Here is a 23,152-nt window from a genome sequence, read left to right as displayed (position 1 = left end):
TGTTCCAAAAAGAAGCCCCTATTAGCAATCACTGGTCATTCTTCCTCATTTTCCCTCCACAGCACCAGGCAAACACTAATCTACTTTATTTTTCTGTACAATTGCTGTCAGATTCTTCTGAGGATAATTTCTATCCTGGAAATATGCTCAAATTTGGCATGCAAGTTCTAGGAAGTAGGAGACCTCTAGTTAGAGTGTATAAAACCCAGTTTCTACACAGATGGACTCAAAAGGAGAAATTGCCTGGGATGATGGTGGGCAGTGAACCCTTGTAACCCTCACTCCTGTATCTCTGCTTGACCTGAGATCTCTGCATGCACACAATCTGCTCCAAAGTTTCCACGATGAATGTCTACCATAGAGGCTCCATCTTCTCTACCCTTACCAGTTGTTTCCTCAGGAAGCAGCAGAAACCTAAGAGATTCTGGCCAGTAATCAAGAGCAGAAGCTTCTGAAGATTAGTCAGAGCTATGGAGATAATGGCTATGACAATTGTGCTTATAATTATTTCTCTCAACTTTTCAGTTTTCAGGACATCATCTGGGCATGTTTTGCATATAAAATCACCATAAAGACAGCTTCTGCCAGCAATTTTTTTTTCGTATTATTACCTCTAATTCACTTCACAGAAGCTAAGAGCAAAGTACAAAAAGGGAACTCTTAGTTTAAAAAAAAAAAAAAAAGCAAACCTAAGATATTAGCTTAGAGCTTTAAGAATGTAGTTGATCTGGCTTCTTTTAGAATAATGCATGAAAATTTTGGTTACCAAATAGTTTCTTGGTTTAAATTTTCTTTTCTTTTCTTTTCTTTCTTTCTTTCTTTATTTTGGTTTAAATTTTCAACTTGATTACCATGTTAGCTGAAGGATCTTCTTTAATAGAAAAACCGGAAGCAACTTGAAAGCACACACAGACTTAAGTACCTTTGTGTTCCCCAGCTCACCTCCCCAAGCTTACTGTCACTTGGCTAGAGACATGAAGAGATTTTTGTTTTTGTTTTGTGTCTTGGAACCTATAAACTCCTTCCTACGTCATGCTTTCCTGCTTGCTGTTTTTGTTTGTTTTTCTCTGCTTTTTCTTTAAATCTTTGCAAAGATGGGTTTCTTCTCCAGATTCAGGCCTCAGCTCAGTGGGCTTTCTCACCAAAATATCCAAAAATGTTGTCCACTCTTCACATTACACCCCAATAGTACTTACTACTCTCTGAAAATTATTCTGTTGAAGTATTTACTTGTTTACATCTTGTTTCTCTCAACCAGCATGTAATCTCCATGAAAACAGGTGCCTTGCTTGGTTTGTTAAAAACAGAATCTGCAGTGCCCAGAACAATGCTCAACATTGTTGAATTAAATAACCATTAAACAATAATAATGGCTTTCAAATAATGGCTTTTCAAATTACTATTAGAATGAATAAATAGTAGTGTGAAATATATTATCTATTTTCATAATGGTTTATACAGATACACATAGAACATCTTTGGATATATTTAAACTTAAAAACTTGACATATATGTAATATCCAAATTAAAATGTTTTTAAAAAAAGAATAAAATGAATAATAACTATCTTTTCTTTTTTACTCTTAAGTATTTCTTTTGGATTTGACAAACTCAAAATTTAAATTACAGAGGAGGAAAATACACTAACACAAAAATTCATTTAAAATTGATTATAGGCCTAACTGTAAAACTTAAGACCATTAAAAAAAAAGCATATAAAACTTTTAAAAGAAAACAATTAAATCTTTGTAAACATGAGTTAGACAAAGTCTTGTTAGATATAACAACAGAAGCACAAGTGACAAAAGAAAAACAGAGAAACTGAACTTCATCACAAAGATCACAACAAATTAAGTAGAGCACCGTGGCCCTAATTCCAGTGATTTGGGAAGTAGAGATGGGAGGATCCCAAGTTCAAAGCCATCCTGGACAGCTTAACAGGACCCCATCTCAGAATAAAAAATAAAAAGGGGGCTGGGAACATAGCTCAGTGAGCAACCCTGGGTTTAATCCTAGTATTGCAAAATACAAAAACAAGAACAAAAAAAGAAATCACATCAAATTTGAAACTTTTATGCTGCAAAGGTAAAAAGTCAGTGTTCACTTTAGCAGGACATACATTAAAACTGGAACAATACAGAGATTAGCATGGTCCTGTGTGAGGATGACATGCAAATTAACAAAGCATTCTATATTATTTTAAATGTAAGAATAGAATTTCAAACACCACTTTCAGCTTTATGACAAAGCAAATCTATAAATGGGTGTTTTGTGAATAATTTTTTAAATAAAAGAGAGTCTGACTTAAAAAAAAAACAAGGAAAGAAAAAGTAAAAATTCACCCCATAGAATGGGAGAAAATACTTGCAAATCATATATTATAAGGATATGCATCTAGAATATACAAAGAGCTCTTACAACATAATAGTAAAAAATATAACAGTTTTAAAAAGGTAAAGAATCTGAATATACATTTCTCCAAAGAATATGTAAAAAGGACCAATAAGCAGGTGAAAAGATGTTCCATCATTACTATTAGGGAAGTGAAAATCCAAAACACAAGGAGATATGACTTTACACCCACCAGGATGGCTATAATCAAAAACACAGACAATAATAAGTGTTGGTAAGGATATGAAGAAATTGGAACCCTCATAATTGTTGATGGAATTGTTAAATGGTGCAGCCTTTTTGGAAAACAGTTGGCCAGTTCCTCAACATGTTAATAATGGAGTTTGGCATTATCTCATGAACCAGCAATTCCATTCTCAACATAGATCCAAGAGAAGTGAACACATACCCACACAAAACCTATAAGCAAATATTCATAACAGTATTATTCATGATAGCCCAAATGTAAATATCCAAATTTCCAAAATGTAGTTTACTCATACAATAGAATATTACTCAGCTTTGAGAAAGAATGGAATATTGATTCACACTACACCATGCATGAATCTTGAAAACATTATGGCAAGTGAAAGAAGTCAGCAGTAGAAGACCACACATTGTATGCTTCTATTTATATGAAATGTGCAGAATAGCTAAATATATGAAAAAGAAAGTACATTAGTGGTTGCCTAGGGCTGGGGATGGAGGGAATAAAAAGTGACTGCTAATGAGTATGGATTTCTTTTGGGGATGATAAAAATGTTCTAAAGTTAGATAGTTGTGATCATTATGCAACTCTGTGAATATACTAAAAACTATGAATAGTACCCTTTAGATAGGCGAATTGAATGACTTATAAATTATATCTCAATAAATCTGTTTTTCTTTTAAAGATTAGTTTTTGTTGGTTTGTTTAAAGAGGATAATGTAAGAAAAAAGGACTAGATGTTAAAAATCAAGAGGCTCACTGTTCAAAGTAAGTTTGAGGTAGCAAAATAGGGAGTGTATATTTCTATTTTTATCTTTGATGTTCTAACTTTAGCAAGAGCCCAGACCTGCAATGTTATACTTAGCATTCCATCCTCAGAGGATTTGCCCTTTTCTTCACATGAACCACCTTTATTTGTTTTGTTTTCAAAATGCATTATATATTACAAGTACACTAAAAATGTCTCTTATTTACTTTTATGTGACAGTTGTCTCTAATATCTCCAAAGTGTTAAGAACAAAATAATAATTTTATTTTGCTACATATGCAGCAACATAAGGATGAAAGACTATGTCCCTTGAGATTGGGTGCCCAGGCTACAAAAACAGACTGCCTAGATTTTAGTCAAGGTGAATTTGGGAAAGGTATTAACCTCTGTTTGCCTATCTGGTAAAAGGACAGAAGTAGTACTACTATTTATTTTATAATTATTATTCTGAAGATTAAAGGAATAAGGCATATAAATACAGCACAGTGTCTAGAACAGACCTTATAATAGTTTTTAGTTATTACATATAGTAACAATAGAGCATTGATTATTTAAAAATGCATGAACATAAGATTGCAATGTGGCTGAGAATTGAGTTTTGGCATCCTTAAAGCAAGTGAGGGCTGGAAAGATATATAATATTCTATTTCTCAGTTTTGCTAACATCGGGCAACTGTATTGGATATTTAATCAAGGTATTTGGATAGTTTTCAGCATTTATTGATAGAATAGTCTTTAGAAAGGATTGCTACAGATAATATTGTGAAGATGCAGGAGTATTTTTCAAAGAACATGATGTGATTCAAGCACTCCTACAGAGCTGATATTTTAGGTCGCATTTTTTAATCAGTGTTATAACAAATTTGCTGTTTTACAAATCATGCTTTTAATTTGAATAAGAGTCTTCCAGGAAGTCTCTGTTCCTCCTTTGAGGATCATTCCACCAATATTTTCCTACTGACAGTGGTAAAAGTTTTAAATATTTTTAAAGACTATAGATATGCACGTGTATTTTGGTGCTGGAGGTCAGACCCAGGACCTCATTCATGCTAGGCAAGAACTCTACCATTGAACTACATCTCCAGCCCTAAAGACTATTTTTGTTTCTTAGGAAAAAGAAAATATTAGGGGCTGGGGCTTTAGCTCAGTAGCAGTGTGTGGCACTGGGTTCCATCCTCAGCACCACATCAAAATAAACAAGTAAAATAAAGGCATTCTTTCTACCTACCACTATAAATTTTTTTAAGGAAATACTAGTGAAAATAGTTATAAAATAATTGTAAGATATAAAAGACTTACCATCTTAACCTTCATTTGTACTTTAAAATAGGTTTTTTTTTTTAAATAAGTTAGATCCTTTTGAGCACAAGAGACTAGCACAACATAAATTTATCTCAGATTAAATTGCATTGTCTTTTTTTTTTTTAAAGAGAGAGGGAGAGAGATAGAGGGAGAGAGAGAGAATTTTAATATTTATTTTTCAGTTTTCGGCGGACACAACATCTACTTTTGTATGTGGTGCTGAGGATCGAACCCGGGCTGCACACATGCCAGGCGAGCGCGCTACCACTTGAGCCACATCCCCAGCCCCTAAAATAGGCTTTTAAAAACTTTTCTGGACTAGTCAAAATTCAGGAAGAAAAGAGAAGGGGAGAAAGATTCTTACAAGATTCTCCCCTTTTCCACAAATGTTTACTCATAACATTTTAAAGTTATCTTAATAGGTAAATTCTCTGAGAATCATAAGTGAGATTCATAAATTCATAGTTAGTTCTCCTTGGAACTGCGTATTTCTTAGTATAATGACGCTTGTTAGTCATGAGGATCTGTCTGGGAAACCAGTGATCTTTAATGGAGAAAAAAAATGACTACAGACGGGCTCTTCCCACTCCCCACACTGTAGTATAGGTGGGTAAGATACTCAGCTTTTGGGGCTTCATTTTTCTTGCCTTAAAATGGGAATAAAAACACCTTTCTCATAGAGTTGATGTGAGGATTAAATGAGGTCACACATGTAAACTGCACTAAGACCATGGTAAAATATCAAGATTAGTTATTAATATTGTTTTTGTGGCAGATACCTCAAAGCTGCTGATGTAGCCTGATGAGGTGGCACACACCTATAGTCTCAGTATCTCAAGAGGCTGAGGCAGATGGATTGAAGGTTCAAAGACAACCTCAGCAATTTAGTAAGGTCCTAAGCAACTTAGCAAGACTGTGTCTCAAAAAGGGCTGAGGATTTTGTTCAGTGGTTAAGCACCACTGGGTTCAATTCTTGGTAACCACCATCCAACACCAAAAAAAAAAAAAAAAAAAAAAAATCAAAGCTGCTGAAGTATGGAGAGCTTCCAAACTGCACTTGAACTATTTTCAAAACTTGGGAAGTACAAGGATAAGAGCTCCATTATCTCTTGGTTAGAGTCACAAAAACCAGAGGCATGGAAGGGAGGGGGGGATGGGGGTGAATGTGGGAGGAACTGAAACAACAGGGAAATAAACAACTTTGAGAAGTTGGGGAGGATAGAGAGGCAAGAAAAATAGGAAATAGGATACTTGAGGATTTTTTTATGTAATGTGACTGTCTTCTTTTTAAGGAATTGATTTAAAATCTCAGTATTTGATAATATTACATTCACCCATGTAACATACCCTGACGGGAAACAGTGCTTAAATCTTATTAGATGCTGGAAATTCAGTAACTGTCTTAACTTCTATCAGGGCAAAGACTGGATTCAAGGGTTGATGCCAACACTCTCATAGTGGAGTTAGTTAATGCCTGGCACCAGCACATATAGAAGTGTGAAAGTGGTAAGTCATTTCACCTCTGAAATTGTTTCATCACCTGTGAAAAGGAGGCAACTACTTAACTAACAAGACGTTGAGATTAAACTATTCCTAGCACCTGTCACTTCGAGAGATGCATTTTCTATTGTATTTTATGTCAATGGAAAAAGGCTTTACAATTACCACATATTTAAACATTTACAGTGTTATCAAATATGTTTGAATAAGCCTTGTCACTGTAATGTCTTAGTGGGATTTAATATTCTTAACTACTACCAATACCAATTCATTATTAACTGAATTTTGAACATATTTTCTTCCCCTCACGCGTACACCCAAGATGCTCTAAAACATATCTTGAGCACAATTTACGAACACGACGGCCACCTATAAGCCTTGACTTACAGGATACTAAAGACCGATTAATTGGAATGATTCTAGTGAATCTACACACTTCTTTGGAGGTTTGCACAGCTCCTAGTGCTGCACTATCAAAGCTTAACAGCTCTTAAGCAGCGGTCGCTATGCCTAGGAAAGGCGCGCAACACTCCCATGTGATAGCTCCACTTGTTTTTTTTTGGTTATTTCTGCACCCGAGTTCATGTCCCCGAGAGAGGAAGCGCAGTATTCCGCCTAACATTAAACAGAAGAGCACGAATTCGTTGTGGAGTGCTAACGAAGGACTTCAGCACCAGAGTAGTTAGGCACTCGCGGCAGACCGGGCGCAGCCTTAGGAAGCCGGTGCAGCACCCCCTCCCCCGGAAGTTTGCGAGTCTCTGTAGCGAGGTCTGGGAGTCACCTTGACCCTCCCGCAGAGGTGGAGAAAGTTAGCCTTGGGCTAGAGGCAGGGCGAGTGAAACCAAAGACAGAGCACTTTCGTGAACAAAAAGTGCCGTCACGTTTTCCTGTTCTCAGGGTAACTAAAGACCTAGCGAGTTTAAGAGTGACAAGAGCAGGTGGCAGGACTCCGCCCACCACCAAGCTTCTCCTCCAGCTCGCACGCTTCACTCGCGCTGCGAGATCCCGCCTCTGAGGCGCGCGCGAAGAGCCATCGAGCTGTGCACACTGGGAATTGTAGTTCCTGCGCGGGTAGCCACCTCAAGAGAAACGACTCCGGCCTACGTGCCCCATAGTGCCTTGCGACGCTGGCCGCTCCCGGATGCGTGCCTGGCGCCGGAAGAGAAGACGGCCCCCCTCTCTCGGCCCGGCCATCTTGTGGGAAGAGCTGAAGCAGGCGCTCTTGGCTCGGCGCGGCCCGCTGCAATCCGTGGAGGAACGCGCCGCCGAGCCACCATCATGCCTGGGCACCTACAGGAAGGCTTCGGCTGCGTGGTCACCAACCGATTCGACCAGTTATTTGATGATGAATCGGACCCCTTCGAGGTGCTGAAAGCAGCAGAGAACAAGAAAAAAGAAGCCGGCGGGGGCGGCGTTGGGGGACCTGGGGCCAAGAGCGCAGCTCAGGCCGCGGCCCAGACCAACTCCAACGCGGCAGGCAAACAGCTGCGTAAAGAGTCCCAGAAAGACCGCAAGAACCCGCTGCCCCCCAACGTTGGCGTGGCTGACAAGAAAGAGGAGACGCAGCCGCCCGTGGCTCTTAAGAAAGAAGGTAAAGCCGGGGTAGGAGGTGGGGAGTTCCGAGGTAGAGGGAAGGAGAGAGGGGACTGCCACTTGCTTCTGGAGCCCCGAGGCTCCGCGAGAGACTTTGCCGCCGATTTCTCCACGTTTTCCCCACGCGACAAAAGCCAGGTCCTGCGAAGGTGCTGGGAGCTTGGTAGTCCCAAGTTCACGCCGCCGCCGCCTGCAAGGTTCGCGGAGCCACCCCCTTCCCGCCCCTGACTGGGAACAGGGAGCGTGCGAGCTCGGGTGCTGCGGGGCTGACGCCTTCCCGCCGGATTCCTTGGCGGGCGAGCGCATGGGCTGAGTGAGGGGAAGCCAGCCGCTTTTTAGCAGCCTCTTGCAGTTGCTGAGAAGCTTGGGATCCACAGCTGCTTCCTGGGCAGAACTCTTTCTCAGCGTGCTCCTGTGAAGTGCTGGTCTCTGCTTTGGGATCCTGTCCTGCCATCTTGTCCCATGATGGCGCAGGGTACCCCAATAGAAAGCTGGGGCTCATAGTTTCTACTTGAGCCCCTTCTGTGCTCAAGGCTACTAGATATTGTGAAGTAAGATGCTGTTTGAGGTGCCATCTGTGCTTTATTGTTCCCCTCCTCTGCTTTAACTCGTACAATATTATTATAAGTTGCTTCAATGAATTATACTCTTGGAGAGAGGAATTTGGCTACACTCGCTTAAGCTGAATGCTGAATGAAGACTGGTTATTGCAGGAAATCTTGAGGCTTGCCGTCGTGTCAAGATCCATTCTCCCGACTGTGCACTCACCATTTCAAATGGTCTGACTTGGTCTGGACCTCGTGGGTGAAAGAGTGCAGAGGCTGTCAAACCTTTCCGCTGCACACCTCTTTAGAGCGCAGCTTTTCCTCAACATGTGCGTGAAGCATGGTCAGGATTTTGCAGGCAGGCAGTTGTAGTTCCAGGGCACTGAGTTTTACAGGGTTGTAATTTTTGTATTCTTCCTCCTTACTAGTTTCTTGTGAATGAAAAAGAGCAAAACAGTTGGGGATAAGAAAAAATCGAGTATGATCAGTAGCAAGTAGATTTCAGGAATCTTTAGAATTGCCTTTATATGTTGAAAGTTGAAATTACTCCTTGCTGCCACGTGCTCCTGAAAGTGGTTGTTTCTCATTAGCTTGTGCTAGGTATCTCTTAGAATATTTTTAAATGGTCTTTTGTGGGGATTGGAATGAAAAAATTTAGGATCTAGGTGGTGAATAGAAGGAAAGAAAAAATTCCTGAGTTAAAATTATAGACTGGAGAGAAGAAGGCTTAAGTTGTAGTATTAGAAAGCATGTATACACCACTTAGGCCAAGTATCTATTCAGCCAATTAAGCTTTATGGCAGTCTTATCACAGTTGAATAAAGCATTTAATTCCAGTGTTAAGGAACTCTGGCTTGTGTGATTAATTACACTATGCTGATCCTTGATCACACTAATTCAAAGAAATTACATGAAAAAAATGAGTCTAAAACAAATCAAAGGTGCACCTGATGAATGTATTCATTTTAAATGTTCAAAGCATGAAACATGATTTAAGTACTTAAGCTGTTTTGACCATGAAGCACATCCATGAAATGAGTTCTTATTTCATGTTGCAGTTGTAGGAAATTATTTTGTAAATTTATAAGGAGGATTAATTTTGACATTCTTTCCTTGGGAAAACTATTCCATATTAGCTATCAATATTTTCCTGAGTATCTCAGAGCACTTGCAGTTTTAACCTGAAATTGGATAAAACACAAGCTTATAAATGTAGGGAAAATGTTGGATGACAAATACTCATTTTCAAAACCTTTCACCTCTCAGTATTCTGTTATTGAGGAGAGACAGACCTGTAAACAAAATCCCTATTCTTAGTACTCTGATCCACCCATGTTGTGTGCCTTTTTGATCACAATTCTAGATGTACTTTATAGAATTGTTTAATGTTTGTCTTATGCAAATTTTAGAGTTTGTTCTTTGTGCATTTGAAGAAATTGAGAATTGATAAAGTAGAAAGTCACTGAGTGTAGTGTAGGCTTTTGGTGTATGGGATGTGTGTGTAATAAAAAGTGTGGAATCTAGTGCACTTGATTTGTGAGTATAGATAAGTACATCAGAAGAAGCTTGCATTTTTTAAAAAAAATCAATCATTTCGTTAGATGAGTTTATTTTTTGTGTTGGCAATAAGTTTTTTTTAGATTTTGTAGGACTAATGCTGAATGTTGGGTGGGGAAGCCAGTCATTGTTCATTTGGGTGTGTTTGGCTTGGATATCATTATAAGGACTAGTTGCATAGCTCCGCCCCAACCATTATACTTCTGATGAAATTTATTAAAATGTTTTGGTGTAAGGTCTGTATTTGTGGTTTGTCCTGAGAGTTTTCAGGGATTGAAGCTTAAAGTTTTATTTAAAAAAAAAATAGATAATTGCAGTTTTGTTCTAGCTACAGGCATGTGAGCAATTGGATATATAGTGATGGTATTTTACTTTCTTCGAAAGAATCAACGTGAAGTAATTTAAGATCTTGTAAAATCCGTTTCTCAGCTTATTTTTGACTTTGTCAGAACTGACTTGGGAATTACAGCATACTTGGAATTTTAGTCATGTATTTAACCATCATCTATTTATTCCTAAGGCCATCAGTAATTCATATTGGTTTCCTTATTGGGCTGTAGTCCTCAGACATTAACAGGAAAACAGTAGTAATGGGAAAAATCAGTAAGTCCTTCAGCTGTCATTTAGTGCCATAAGTTTCCTCTGTGTGTACATGCTGATCCTAGGGCCTTGCACATGCTAACACATGCTGTATCACTGAACTACACCCTTATTCCCCCTATTTTTTTTATATATTGCTTAAAGTGTTTTTTGTTTTTGTTTTATTTCCTGATTCTTTGGGGGGTGGGGTGGGGAAGATACTTTTGCAAGTGCCCCACCCTGAACTATACCCCCAACCTAATATTTTTTATTAAGGGACTGACATTTTGGAAAGAGTAATGGCTGCCCAAATGACTTCTAAGGCATTATAGAAAATGCTTGCTGGGGGTGGCAAACTAGATTTAAGATAAAAATAAATAGGAATTTCCTTAAAGTACTTTGTTATACATTGGGGATGCCCAGTGTTTGCCTGTTTAATAGCCTTGGCCTAAATTTTGTTTTTGCAAAGATAATTTATTTCTGCTGGTTATTTGTCCTTTTAGGAATAAGACGTGTTGGAAGAAGACCTGATCAACAACTTCAGGGTGAAGGGAAAATAATTGATAGAAGACCAGAAAGGCGACCGCCTCGTGAAAGGAGATTTGACAAACCACTTGAAGAAAAGGGTGAAGGAGGCGAATTTTCAGTTGATAGGTAAGATTTTAAAAGGAAGTCTCTTCACGTTTTGTTGGCTATGTTTACATCTTAACATGAAGCTATAAATTGGGCATAATTTCCAGGTAGCAAGCAGTGTTACTGATTATTTCTGTCATTTTTTTCCAGAGAAACATCTTGAATGTGAGGATTTACTTAGACCTTTGGATAACATTTGAAACTTAGATCTTTTTTTCCCCCCTTACTCTCCCTAGGTGTTTTTAAAAGGATAATATTGTTGGTTAATTGCTCGTAGTAAAACAAATTACCTGATATATAGGTTATATGTATTTTAAGTGTATTGGTGAATAGCAGGTTCGATACAGTGAATAAAAATGAAAAGGTATATGCACTGATAGTGTTTTACAAAATGCTAAAATAATTTGTGGGGAGAGGGTTTTCACAGTTCACATGTTTAGAAATACACTTAAATTTTCTGAAGTATGTATTTAGCTGTTGGGTTATGAGCCAGTAAGCATGTTCTGTATTTTTGAGCTTTTCTGTCCTATTCCTTTTTCTTGAAACCTCAAAGGTATACTTTTAAAATTTGTATTGTAGACCAATTATTGACCGACCCATCCGAGGTCGTGGTGGTCTTGGAAGGGGTCGAGGAGGCCGCGGACGTGGAATGGGTCGAGGAGATGGATTTGATTCTCGTGGCAAACGTGAATTTGATAGGCATAGTGGAAGTGATAGATCGTAAGTCTTATATTGGTTGTTATTTCATTTATACATTTTAATGTGTTAATTTAATACAAAATAAAATTTGAATTTCTAAAACTAAAGAGTATTATGTTAACTCAGTTTTGTTAGTTCTTTTTCACATTACAGTGGCCTGAAGCATGAGGATAAACGTGGAGGTAGCGGATCTCACAACTGGGGAACTGTCAAAGATGAATTAACGTTGGTATTCTGATTTTTAAAAATTTCAGTACTGATCCTTTACTAGATACAAGTTTAAAACAAGTTTTCTGGAGATAACTATACGTGTATTAAATTTTGTTTCTGAGATAGAATGTATGCTGTAGTCTCAACTATTATTGAATAAGATAATGTCTTATGGGATAGTTTGGGTTATACTATATTGAATGACCAATTTTTCTACACATCAGTATGTTACTGTTTTTTTTGTATGAATATATAGCTTTTCATTGGAATTATTTGGATGTTCTAATTTGAGTTTAATAAGTCCTATTCTAACTACTGGACTTTAATACTTAAAAAATGATAAGCCAATACAACTTTGATTTAAAAGTATGTGAACTAACTTAACCAGTGGTTTATATTGTTTTTCTCTAGTAGAGAATTTTAGCAGGAAAACTTAATGTAGAAATTTTTGTTATTGTATGCAAACTCTTTCAACTACATGTAAATGGACCTAGATGCTTTTCTTTTTCTTTCTTTCCTTAGAGAGTCCCCCAAATACATTCAGAAACAAATATCTTATAATTGCAGTGACTTGGATCAATCAAATGCGACTGAGGAAACACCTGAAGGTGAAGAACATCCAGTGGCAGATACTGAAAATAAGTAAGTGATTTTGTATGAGGTGGTAATGCTATATAACTTTGAAATCAGTCTGGTTAACCAATAAGGTAACTCAGATCTAATACTGTTATTTAATGCTTCTTTGATAAAAATATTTTTGTTGTCCTCTCATCAAATAATATTTAAAATAGTGCTTTATACCTACATGTAAGGTTGGCTCTAATGGTTTGAAAATGGGATATCTTAATGTTAACTTCCATTTGATTAGTTAAATACCATTATTATAAGGGAGTGTATATATTTTAGTAAAACCTACTAATCCTAACCAATGGGGAAAAAAGATCTATTGTAACCTGATAATGGAAAAATAGGAATAAGGTGCTGTGCACCTGTAATTATCTAATTTGATAGAAATGTTTTAATTCTAAGTGGTAGTTGTCCTAAAACATTGAATAGGTAAAACTAGAAGCTAAAGTAGGGGATTTCTAAAAATTAGTGTGAGTTGTTGGGGTAACAGGAACTCATAGTACTTAACTCAAGTCTGAAGTAATTTTGACATTTTACAGTTGTATAGTTTGAAATTAGACAATTAAAACTAGAATATATATTGATTTTAAAATTCCATCTCTGTTTTTTTCTATTAACATAGAATTTGGAACATACTATCACTAATGTAAGAGGAGCACAAAAGATGAAAACGTTACTAATTCACTAGCCTTCTTCCCTGTCACCTGCCCCACACAGGTGGCTTCTTTTTTTTTTGGGGTGCTGGGGATTGAACCCAGGACCTTGTGCATGCAAGGAAAGTACTCTACCAACTGAGCTATGTTCCTAGCTCCTACTCAGCCTTCTTAATGTTCATTTTCTGATTTTAAAGTTTTTGTTTTTTCAAGGGTGAGAGTTGTTTTAAGATTAAAAGTTATCCTGATAGAAATAATTTACCTCCATAGCTGGGCCCAGTGTCACACAACTATAATCCCAATGGTGTGGGAGGCTGAAGCAGGAGGATTATGAGTTCAAAGCCAGCATTAGCAATTTAGTGAGGTCCTTAACAACTAGACTTTGTCTCTAAATAAAATATAAAAAAGGAGATAGTGGATAGGGATGTGGCTCAGTGGTTAGGTGGCCCAGGCTTCAATCCCCAGTATCGGAAAAAAAAAAAAAGAATTTACCTTCCTAATACTTTTTATCAGTCCAAGCATAAGTTATATCCTAGTCATTTGTTTTAGTAAGTTGTGATTTAAAGTCTTGGATTATAGATTATTTTGGTCAGTTTCTTTTTCCTGAAAATGTTTAGTTGATATGTAATAATTTTATGTATTTATGGGATTCTGTGTAGTATTAATAGTCTGCCTTATTTGTAACAGTCCTCCAGTTCCATCAATGTTAACTGCAAAAATAGGATTTCATTCTTTTTATGGTTGAATAATATTTGATTGTGTGTTTATATACCACAGTTTGTTTATTCTTTTTTCATCAGTGGACACATTGGTTGATTGTATGTCTTGGTTGCTTTGAATAGTGCTGCAATAAACATGGGGTTCAGGTGTCTCTTTGACTTACCAATTATATTTTTCTTTAGGTACATAACCATTCTTTTCTTTTGGGGACTGCTTTCCATTAAAGTTGTACCAATTTAAATTTCCACTGTGTGTGAGTTCTCTTTTCTCTGCATCTTCACCAGCATTTTAAAATTTTTATCTTCTTTTTTTAAAAAATCAATTGTTTTTTATTTACATGTGGTGCTGAGAATCGAACCCAGTGCCTCAAGTGTACTAGGCAAGTGCTCTACCACTAAGCCATAACCCCAGCCCAGTTTTTTATCTTCTTGATAATAGCTCTTCTAACTAGGGTGAAATATCATGTCTCATTGTGCTTTTGATTTTCATTTTGCAGATGATTAATGATGGTTGGCATTTTTTCATAACTTGGCCATTTGTATATCTTTGAAGAAATGTCTGTTCATATCATTTTCCCATGTTTTTGATCAGATTATGTGTTATTTTGATATCAAATTGAGTACGGTATGCATTCTTGCTAATCCTTTGTTAGGCAAATAGTTTGCAAATATTGTAAATATTTTCTTCCATTCTGTAGGTTGTCTCTTCACTTTGGTTGTTTCCTTTGCTGTGTAGAAGCTGTTTAGTTTAAAGTAATTCCATTTGCCAATTTTTTGTTTCTATTGCCTGCGCTTTTGGGGTCATATCCAAAAAAGCTTTGTCTGTGCCAGTTCCCTGAAGTATTTCTTCCACTTAAGTCTTTGATCCATTTTGAATTGTTTTTTGTGATTGGGGATCCAGTTTCATTTTCCTGTCTTCCTAGACTGTTTTTCCAGCACTATTTATTAATTGAAATGATTGTCCTTTTTCCAGTGTATATTCTTGGTATCTGTCAAAAATCAGTTGGTTCTAAATATATGGATTCACTTTTTAGTTCTTTGCTCTGTTTCATAGGCTCTGTGTCTTTTTATGTAGGTCAGTGGTTCTGTGTTCAGAGACAACATCCAAATCAATCAGTGAAAGGATGCCCTTTCTACATTCTTCCTTTTTCCAGGAAGAAAATTGCTCTTATGAACTTCTGTTCATGATAGGGAGCATTATATTCCCTGGGCCTGTTGGCATAAGGAAAAGTTGTTTACTGTTGGAGAGAGTAGATAAAATGCATGATATTAGGAAGTGATGTTTTGCGCTTGGAGTAATATTTATTTGAAACTATGGAATCATAATTTTGTGTGATAAACAATGAAATAGTAATTTAAGTTAGATGAACTCAGTGTAACATTATTCAGCACAACAATTGCTTTAATAAAGAGCTTGTGATCAATTCACTTTGAGTGATCCACAAAGATCGTAACTATTTTCCAGAAGGAAATGATGCATCAGTAGGGTATTGGAGACAAATCCTTAACTCAGGACCCAGGAGTGAAATCGGTGATCATTGGTGTAAAGAAAATAATGATCACATCAGAGCAGTCTCTACTCTTATTCTAATAATTTAAAAAAAAAAGGTACCAAGGATTGAACCCAGGGGTGCTTAATCATTGAGCCACCAAGTTGCTTGGGGCCTCGCTAAGCTGCTGAGGCTGGATTTGAATTTGAGATGCTCCTGCTGTAGCCTCCCAAGCTGCTAGGTCTACTCTTTAGAGTAGGGGAGAAATTGAATATGGTATTGTGCTTTGCATATGGAAATGTAAATTTAATAAGTACATCCTAACTCATAGTTTCCAGAGCTTCTGTTTGGTTCTCATTTGATTCTTACAGTGATCAAAGGTATGCTAAATTCTGACCTTGGCTGTGTCACAATTAAGGACCAGGACTGGTTTGTATATATGTATGTATTTGGTATGGGGATTGAACCTGGGGCACTTAACCACTAAGCCAGAGAGCCACATCCCCAGCCCTTTTTTGTATTTGAGTCTTGCTGAGTTGCCTAGAGCCTCACTAAGTTGCTGAGGCTGGCTTTGAACCCCATCAGTTATGTATAAACTTCTAGGAAGTTTCAAAATGGGGTTTGTATAAAAGCAAAGAGTGGCTTCAGGAGAGAAATTTGAGTACTAAGGCTAACTAAATCACTTGCTATCTTTGGAAAGACGCTAGGTTCCTAAAATAGCAGACAAGTTGTTTGGTGACAATTGGAAATTTGAGATTAGACTAAAATAATGGATTTCTAGTGCTTTGTTTAAAAAAAAAAAAGAGGAAAGGCTAACAATAAAGTAGTTATAACCTGAGAATTACATTTGGAAATAACTAATTTGTTATTAAATATTGAACAGTTTTAAGAACAGTTTTGACAACCAGTGAAACTTCAGTCTTCTATTCCATATTCAGGTTGGTTTGAAAAGTTGGAGTAGATTTTAGGATTTGTGGAAACTTTTGTTTTACTTTGCCTTGAGTACAGGTTGCTAGAATAAAGAGAAACATTTCTTTTATATTGCACAATGTGAAGTCTGGTGTCTCACTGTGCATCTTAGATCATAACCCGTTTTGAGTTATATATTGTGGGGGATTATGGAAAATGAAAACACATTTTAGGAGAAGATATTTTAACCATATCAAAGGGTACAGTTTTAAAGAAGTGTAAGGAATAATAAGGCCAATTAAGATTGTGTTACTGATAAGAAATCATTTAAGAGTTTATGAAGAGCTGAGCATGTCATGCACAACTTTGATACAAGCAGATTGGGAGATTGAGGCTGAAGGATTGCAAGTTTGAGGCCAGTCTTAGCAGTTTAGACCCTGTCTCAAAATAAAAATGATTAGCGGGCTGGGGCAGAATGCCTAGCACTTGAGGCACTGGGTTTGAACATTAGCACTGCATAAAATAAAATGAAGGCATTCTGTCCATCTAAAACTACAAAAAAAGATTAAAAAAGAAGATGATTAGGGATGTAGCCTAGAGGTAAAGTGTCACTGGGTCCAATCACCAGTTAGCCCCCCGCCCCACACCGCCCAAAATAAAAGGTATATGAAGATATATTGTATAATCCTCAGATGCTTATGCTTATCAAGGAACACTGAATTCTTGGTCTCTGTCATGTTATATGTTAGTCATTGGATTACATAGAAAAACTAATACCTTTGCCCTTGGATATGATAATTTTTCTCTAAAAGATTACTACCCAGTCATTATTAATTTCCTTATAATATATTTGAGGTATTTTAGTAAAAATTATGCCAATTGTCTACCAGGTATAAAATTTAAACATCTTTTCATAGGGAAAACGAAGTTGAAGAAGTTAAGGAAGAGGGTCCAAAAGAGATGACTTTGGATGAATGGAAGGCTATTCAAAATAAAGACCGTGCAAAAGTAGAATTTAATATCCGAAAACCAAATGAAGGTGCTGATGGGCAATGGAAGAAGGGATTTGTTCTTCATAAATCAAAGAGTGAAGAGGTAAAATTAAAATTTGTGATGTTTGAAAATGTTCAGATGTGATTTGAACTGTTTATAGTTTTCACGTTAAATTTCATATGGAAAATATTTTTTGCAAAAGCTTTACATAGGATCATTTGGGACAGATAACTTGCTCAAAAGGGAAACTAAATTACTATGCTATAAGAAATTTAGTTTATTAATCTATAATTGTATTCAATATAGTAGTATTTTTTCTAAAAATCTCTTAATGGCTTATTGAATGACTTGGTGGTTTTTAAAAATATTTTGTTAGTTGTCAGTGGACCTGTATTTTATTTATATGTGGTGCTGAGAATCAAACCCAGTGCCTCACACATGCTAGGCAAGCACTTTACCATTGAGCCACAACCCAGCCCTGACAGTGTTTTTTAAAAATATTTCTTCTTAAAGCTGTAGTTTAATTGAAACGTTGGCATTTTCTTATGGTTTAACCTAAAAAATAAGGGGCTTCATTCGTTCTTTCTTTGTTAGAACTGGATATTGAACCTGGGGGCATTCTACCATTGACCTATATCTGGAGGGAGGGTGGGTGGGTGTGTGCCCCCAGTGTGTGTTTTGAGATAGTGTTTTGCTAAGATGATAAGACGGGCCTTGAATTTGGCAATCCTGCCACCTCCCAAGTAGTTGGGAATATAGGCATGTACCAACGTGCCTGGCTAATACCCACTCTTTAAGATTGTCTGGCTGTGCATGTGTAATGGTTAGAACGCTCAGTAAATGCTACAAATGCTGCTCTTTATGGAAGATGATCTCTTATGAAGATCAAATGATCAATTTATGAGTTTCCTTTTTTCTTTGAGAAACATGGAATCTAATGAAAATATTTTAGAAAGTCACATTGGTAGCTTTTTATTTGGTAGCTTCTGTTCAAGCTTTGGGGCGTGTTCTTACAGGAATTGTCCCGGTGTTACATCCTATTAAGGTTTGTGTAAGTATGGGATCTTGGCCAAAATACTACATTATTTCTTCTAAATTCTTTTCTCTATTAACTTTTAACCTTTTGACATTTGTTCTTATTCGTGTCATAAATCTGACTACCAGAAATCCAAAGTAAGCTTTAAAGTGTTAAGAAGGCATCAGCAACCCATAATAAAAACGAATTCAGTAAGATTTTATATATTTACTTTTAGTGCTGGGGATTGAACTTAGGGCGTCACAGGCCAAACAACCTCTACCATTAAGCCCCTCTGCCCACCAAGTCCTTAGTAAGATCTTTATTAAACATAAAAATGACAATGAGACAAGCTTGAGAAACATGAATAATATTGAGGTTTAAAATACCAGTATATTTTAAGTTTAGAGAAAAAATGATTTTTAACATTCTTATCTTTTGGGTGTCCCAACTGGTCTTTTCCCCATACAATTTTCCTCAAATTGTAATTTTAGGTAATTTCATTAATATCCTACAGTTCATGCATATCATGGACATTAGGCTAGTTCTCCTGATTTTAAATATTTTAATATTGAGCTTTTCAAAAATAACTACAGTAGTGCCCCCTTACCTGTGCTTTATTTCCAGAAATACACAATCAAATGTAAATTTCATTCATTCTTTCTGAGTAGTATGATGGAATCTCACGCTTTTTAACTCTTGATCCAGGGATGTAAATCATCCATTTGTCCTGTGTACCCACGGTGTGTACACTACGTGCTAGTCATTCAGTAGCCTGCGTATAGGAAAAAACAATATTTGTAGGATTTGGTACTGTCTGTAGTTCAGGCAATCCCTAGTAGATAGTCCCCTGTGGATTGGGGGACTACCAAATTGTATAAGGTAAGATTCGACATTTCTAAAAATTATAAAATGTGAAATTGGTAATGAATAACTTTGAAATTTAATACACATTAAGTCACTCCTAAGTGTTTGTGTCTTTGAATTAGTCTTTGTGAATCAGGCCTAGCCTTTCCATTCTTGAATATTTTGGCCTTCAAGAATATTGTATATAGGGCTGGGGATGTGGCTCAAGCGGTAGTGCGCTTGCCTGGTATGCGTGCGGCCCGGGTTTAATCCTCAGCACCACATACAAAGAAAGATGTTGTGTCCGCCGAAAACTAAAAAATATTAAAAATTTAAAAAAAAAAGAATGTTGTATATAATACTTTTATGTGTCTTCATGACAAATGTGAGGTGGGGGGGAAACATGGCTGTAGAAATGGAGAGCTGAGTTACTGTGTTACTGATAGAACTGAAGGGTGCTATTTCTTGTTATGATTCTCTAAATGCTCTAGAAAACTGCTAGATTTTTTTTTCCTATTCTAGTAATTGCCTTAAGAAGTTAGAGATGTCCCTTGAACATACAAACTTTTTCTGCTGTAGCCACCAGTTATTTGGTTCTATTTTCCAGAAACTTAAGAAAGAGAGAAAAAGCCCTGTTAATGCATTGAGATCATTGATTTGAAATAGCAAGCACTTAAAAAGATTTGACTTTTAATTTGCTAGTGTTTTGTGGATTTACATTTGTTTTTGGTTCCTTTAATATTAAAAGAACCTTCTATTGCCTTTATATTGTGTAGAATAGAGATGACATTTGAGTATCCATGATGAAAGCATGGATGCAAAACAAAAATTTGTACTTTAAAAGCATAGTTTTTGACAGGATATTTAAGTTGGTTAGAAAGAACAAAATGTTCATTGTCCCTTCAGAAAAAGGTATAAATTATATGTATATTTGGGGGGAATACAATATAAATAGTGCAAGTAAACTTCTAGCTAGAAGATTGAAACCCCATACATCCCAAACATACAAGAAATGAGGTGGTAAGCATTATAAAGATTTTTTTCCTTTTAACCTTTTTCTCTCATATGTGAAAGAAAATCTGGATATTACAAACACTTCATTTTTAAGAAAGTTCCTTTGGTACCTTTAAGATGTGGGTTTTTTGTGTGCACAGCATTTCAGGGTTCCCCTCTTGTTTAGTATTTCACTTGAATTTATAGCTTTCCAGCGTACATGGAAATATGAGATAAAATGAAGGGAATTCTTACTATGAAATCAACTTTTGCTGAGTGCAAAGCTAACAAACCTAAGAGATGGTGATCACACAAAGTACAGGTTGTAGAGCTAGCATTTTTAGAAGAAAGCTCATTACTCAGAAAAATTTCCAACATGACTTTCTTATGCATTACCCAGTGACTCTTCCTTAACATTTATTAGGCTCACGCTGAAGATTCGGTTATGGACCATCATTTCCGGAAGCCAGCAAATGACATAACATCTCAGCTGGAGATCAATTTTGGAGATCTAGGCCGCCCAGGACGTGGTGGCAGGGGAGGACGAGGTGGGCGTGGGCGTGGTGGACGCCCAAACCGTGGCAGCAGAACTGACAAGGTAATCTTAAAGACTATCCCTTTCAAATAATGTAAGGACCTTTTCTAGTAAATCACTGGCTGAGTCCTTTTTGGAATATAGGAAGAAGTAGAAAAAGAAGTTCACATGCTTTCAAGAGTCAACATTTCAAATTATATTTTTGTTTAAAGTACTTACATGAGTTGTTTTTTTTTCGTTGTTGTTGCTAGGAATTGAACCTAGGGCCTTGTGCTTACGAGGCAAGCACTCTACGAACTGAGCTATATCCCCAACCCCACACTGTACTGAGTTCTTAGTAGGGGCTAGTCATAGTGTTATGTGAGGCTTTTTATATATTTCATTTAGTTGTTGTTACTGTGGTAACATCCTCATGGAGGAAATTGAGGTACAGGGAATCAAATTGATTCTAAGCATTTGCTGAGGTCTACCTGAAATATAAGTTTGTTTTCTTTAGTAATTTTGTACTGCTTTTTAGATCTCAACAACTAATATCACATTGGTGTTCATTGTACAGTTTATGTATGGCACATGATTGTAAGACCTTTTTTGTTTGTTTGTTTTTGATTTCTTACTAAACTGTTCTGTGAGAGCTGAGATATATTTTTGCTCTTTTGTAATCTCTTTAGTACCTTGCATAAAACAAATTCTTAAATAATTTGTAGATTCCCGGTAATTGGGTCAGATCTGCCTGATGGAAAAAATATTAGAGGTAATCTTTGAAACATTTTTGCCTATGGGGTTCAGGTTGTAAGTAACCTTCCTGAATTTTCAGCACCTGCTTTTTAAAAAAAGATCATATTGAGTCTGTCAGTGCTTAATTATAATGATAACAATAATTATGAGTTTTTATAGTTATCAATGATAATCTATTGAAGTGTATTTTTGTTTCCTCTGACACTTTCTTTTTAAAGACAAATGTGTTATATATGGCCCTGTGAATTGTTTTTACTTTTGTTGTTATGTGTACTTTAGGTTGTAAATAGCAGTTGAGCCCCCTTCCAGCATTGATGAATGTGCTGCTTAAGTGATTGCTAATTGATTTTGGGGGTGGGGGGGCTCGAGGACTGGGATTGAACTAGGGACCCTGTCATTGAGCTATATACACCCCAGACAAGGTCTTGCTAATAAGTTGCCAAGGCTGGACTCAACATGCAATCCTCTTGCCTTACTTTCCTGAGATGCTGGAATTAGAGGTGTGCACTGTGATTCCCAGCAGCTAATTGGTTTCTTGACCAGCTTTCATATTGATGCTTTTTTACTTGAGCAAGTGGAAAAAGTACAAGAATAGTAAACAACAAAGTGCACAAAAAAAAAAGTCTGTATCCCATCTAAATAGACCTGTAATTTAAAACAATCCATGCTATTACTAGGGGATTTTTATTCCAAACTTGAAATATAGTTGTGAACAGTGTATGCCAGTTAAAGCTTTCTTCACTTTATTTGTGTTTTTTGATTAAGGATTTAGATGTTCTCCCAATTACAAATTGGTTTTAAATATTGGACATAATATTAGTTTTAATACCTGCTTTGCATTTTCACACATGGTCAGATTTTTATAGGTTTTAATAGAAATTAATTAGGCTCACTACAGATATTTGTAGTTCTATTTTATGATTTTTGCTTTTAAGTAAGAGTTTTGCTACATTTTAATTAGTATTTTAATGTTTAAGCTTCTTTTTGATAGTTCTGATTCTAAATGCTGGCATTGGTAGTGTGTTTATAAATTTTGAGAATTGTTAATCTTAGTTTATTTCTTTTTCAGTCAAGTGCTTCTGCCCCTGATGTGGATGACCCAGAGGCATTCCCAGCTCTGGCTTAACTGGATGCCATAAGACAACCCTGGTTCCTTTGTGGACCCTCCTGTTCAAAGCTTTTGCATGCTTAAGGATCCCAAACGACTAAGAAATTTAAAAAAAAAAAAAAAAAAAGACTGTCATTCATACCATTCACACCTAAAGACTGAATTTTATCTGTTTTGAAAAATGAACTTCTCTCGCTACACAGAAGTAACAAATATGGTAGTCAGTTTTGTATTTAGAAATGTATTGGTAGCAGGGATGTTTTCATAATTTTCAGAGATTATGCATTCTTCATGAATACTTTTGTATTGCTGCTTGCAAATATGCATTTCCAAACTTGAAATATAGGTGTGAACAGTGTGTACCAGTTTAAAGCTTTCACTTCATTTGTGTTTTTTAATTAAGGATTTAGATGTTCCCCCAATTACAAACTGGTTTTAAATATTCAACATAAAATAGTTTTAATACCTGCTTTGCATTTTCACACACGGTCAGCTGGGACATGTAAACTTTGATTTGTCGAATTTTATGCTGTGTGGAATACT

The 23,152-nt window shown here is 36.5% G+C and overlaps 1 protein-coding gene and 1 pseudogene across 5 annotated transcripts; both read left to right on the top strand.

The window, feature by feature from the left end:
- The first annotated feature begins 2,098 nt into the window (after positions 1-2,098).
- LOC124097054 (U6 spliceosomal RNA) lies at positions 2,099-2,199 on the top strand (annotated as a pseudogene).
- Positions 2,200-7,323: 5,124 nt separating this feature from the next.
- Positions 7,324-22,981, top strand: Serbp1 (SERPINE1 mRNA binding protein 1). 5 transcript variants are annotated; one of them, XM_058581583.1, is made up of 9 exons: positions 7,326-7,761; positions 10,948-11,098; positions 11,657-11,797; positions 11,912-12,001; positions 12,509-12,628; positions 17,302-17,479; positions 20,656-20,829; positions 21,471-21,517; positions 22,571-22,981. In XM_058581583.1, the coding sequence occupies exons 1-8, from the start codon at positions 7,449-7,451 to the stop codon at positions 21,498-21,500; spliced, it is 1,197 nt and encodes a 398-aa protein (XP_058437566.1). In that variant the 5' UTR covers positions 7,326-7,448; the 3' UTR covers positions 21,501-21,517; positions 22,571-22,981. The 5 variants fall into 5 exon arrangements, with proteins under 5 accessions (XP_046307089.1, XP_046307087.1, XP_046307088.1 ...); XM_046451133.2 differs by lacking the exon at positions 21,471-21,517 and having other exon boundaries at positions 7,324-7,761; positions 11,930-12,001; positions 12,554-12,628; XM_046451131.2 differs by lacking the exon at positions 21,471-21,517 and having other exon boundaries at positions 7,325-7,761; positions 11,930-12,001.
- The last annotated feature ends 171 nt before the right edge of the window (positions 22,982-23,152 follow it).

Source organism: Marmota monax, unplaced genomic scaffold (genome assembly GCF_021218885.2).
Source record: "Marmota monax isolate L192 unplaced genomic scaffold, Marmota_monax_Labrador192_F-V1.1 WCK01_AAM20220418_F8-fsc00023, whole genome shotgun sequence".
In the NCBI taxonomy this organism is placed as follows: Eukaryota; Metazoa; Chordata; class Mammalia; order Rodentia; family Sciuridae; genus Marmota; species Marmota monax.
This window is presented reverse-complemented; position numbering and strand designations above follow the sequence as displayed.

Excerpts from the sequence above, each read along its gene's own strand:
- Serbp1 (XM_046451130.2), top strand. The coding sequence starts at position 7,449 with ATGCCTGGGCACCTACAGGAAGGCTTCGGCTGCGTGGTCACCAACCGA. Across the intron at positions 12,629-17,301 it reads GTGGCAGATACTGAAAATAA|GGAAAACGAAGTTGAAGAAG; the intron begins GTAAGTGATTTT and ends ATCTTTTCATAG. Across the intron at positions 20,830-22,570 it reads GTGGCAGCAGAACTGACAAG|TCAAGTGCTTCTGCCCCTGA; the intron begins GTAATCTTAAAG and ends TTTCTTTTTCAG.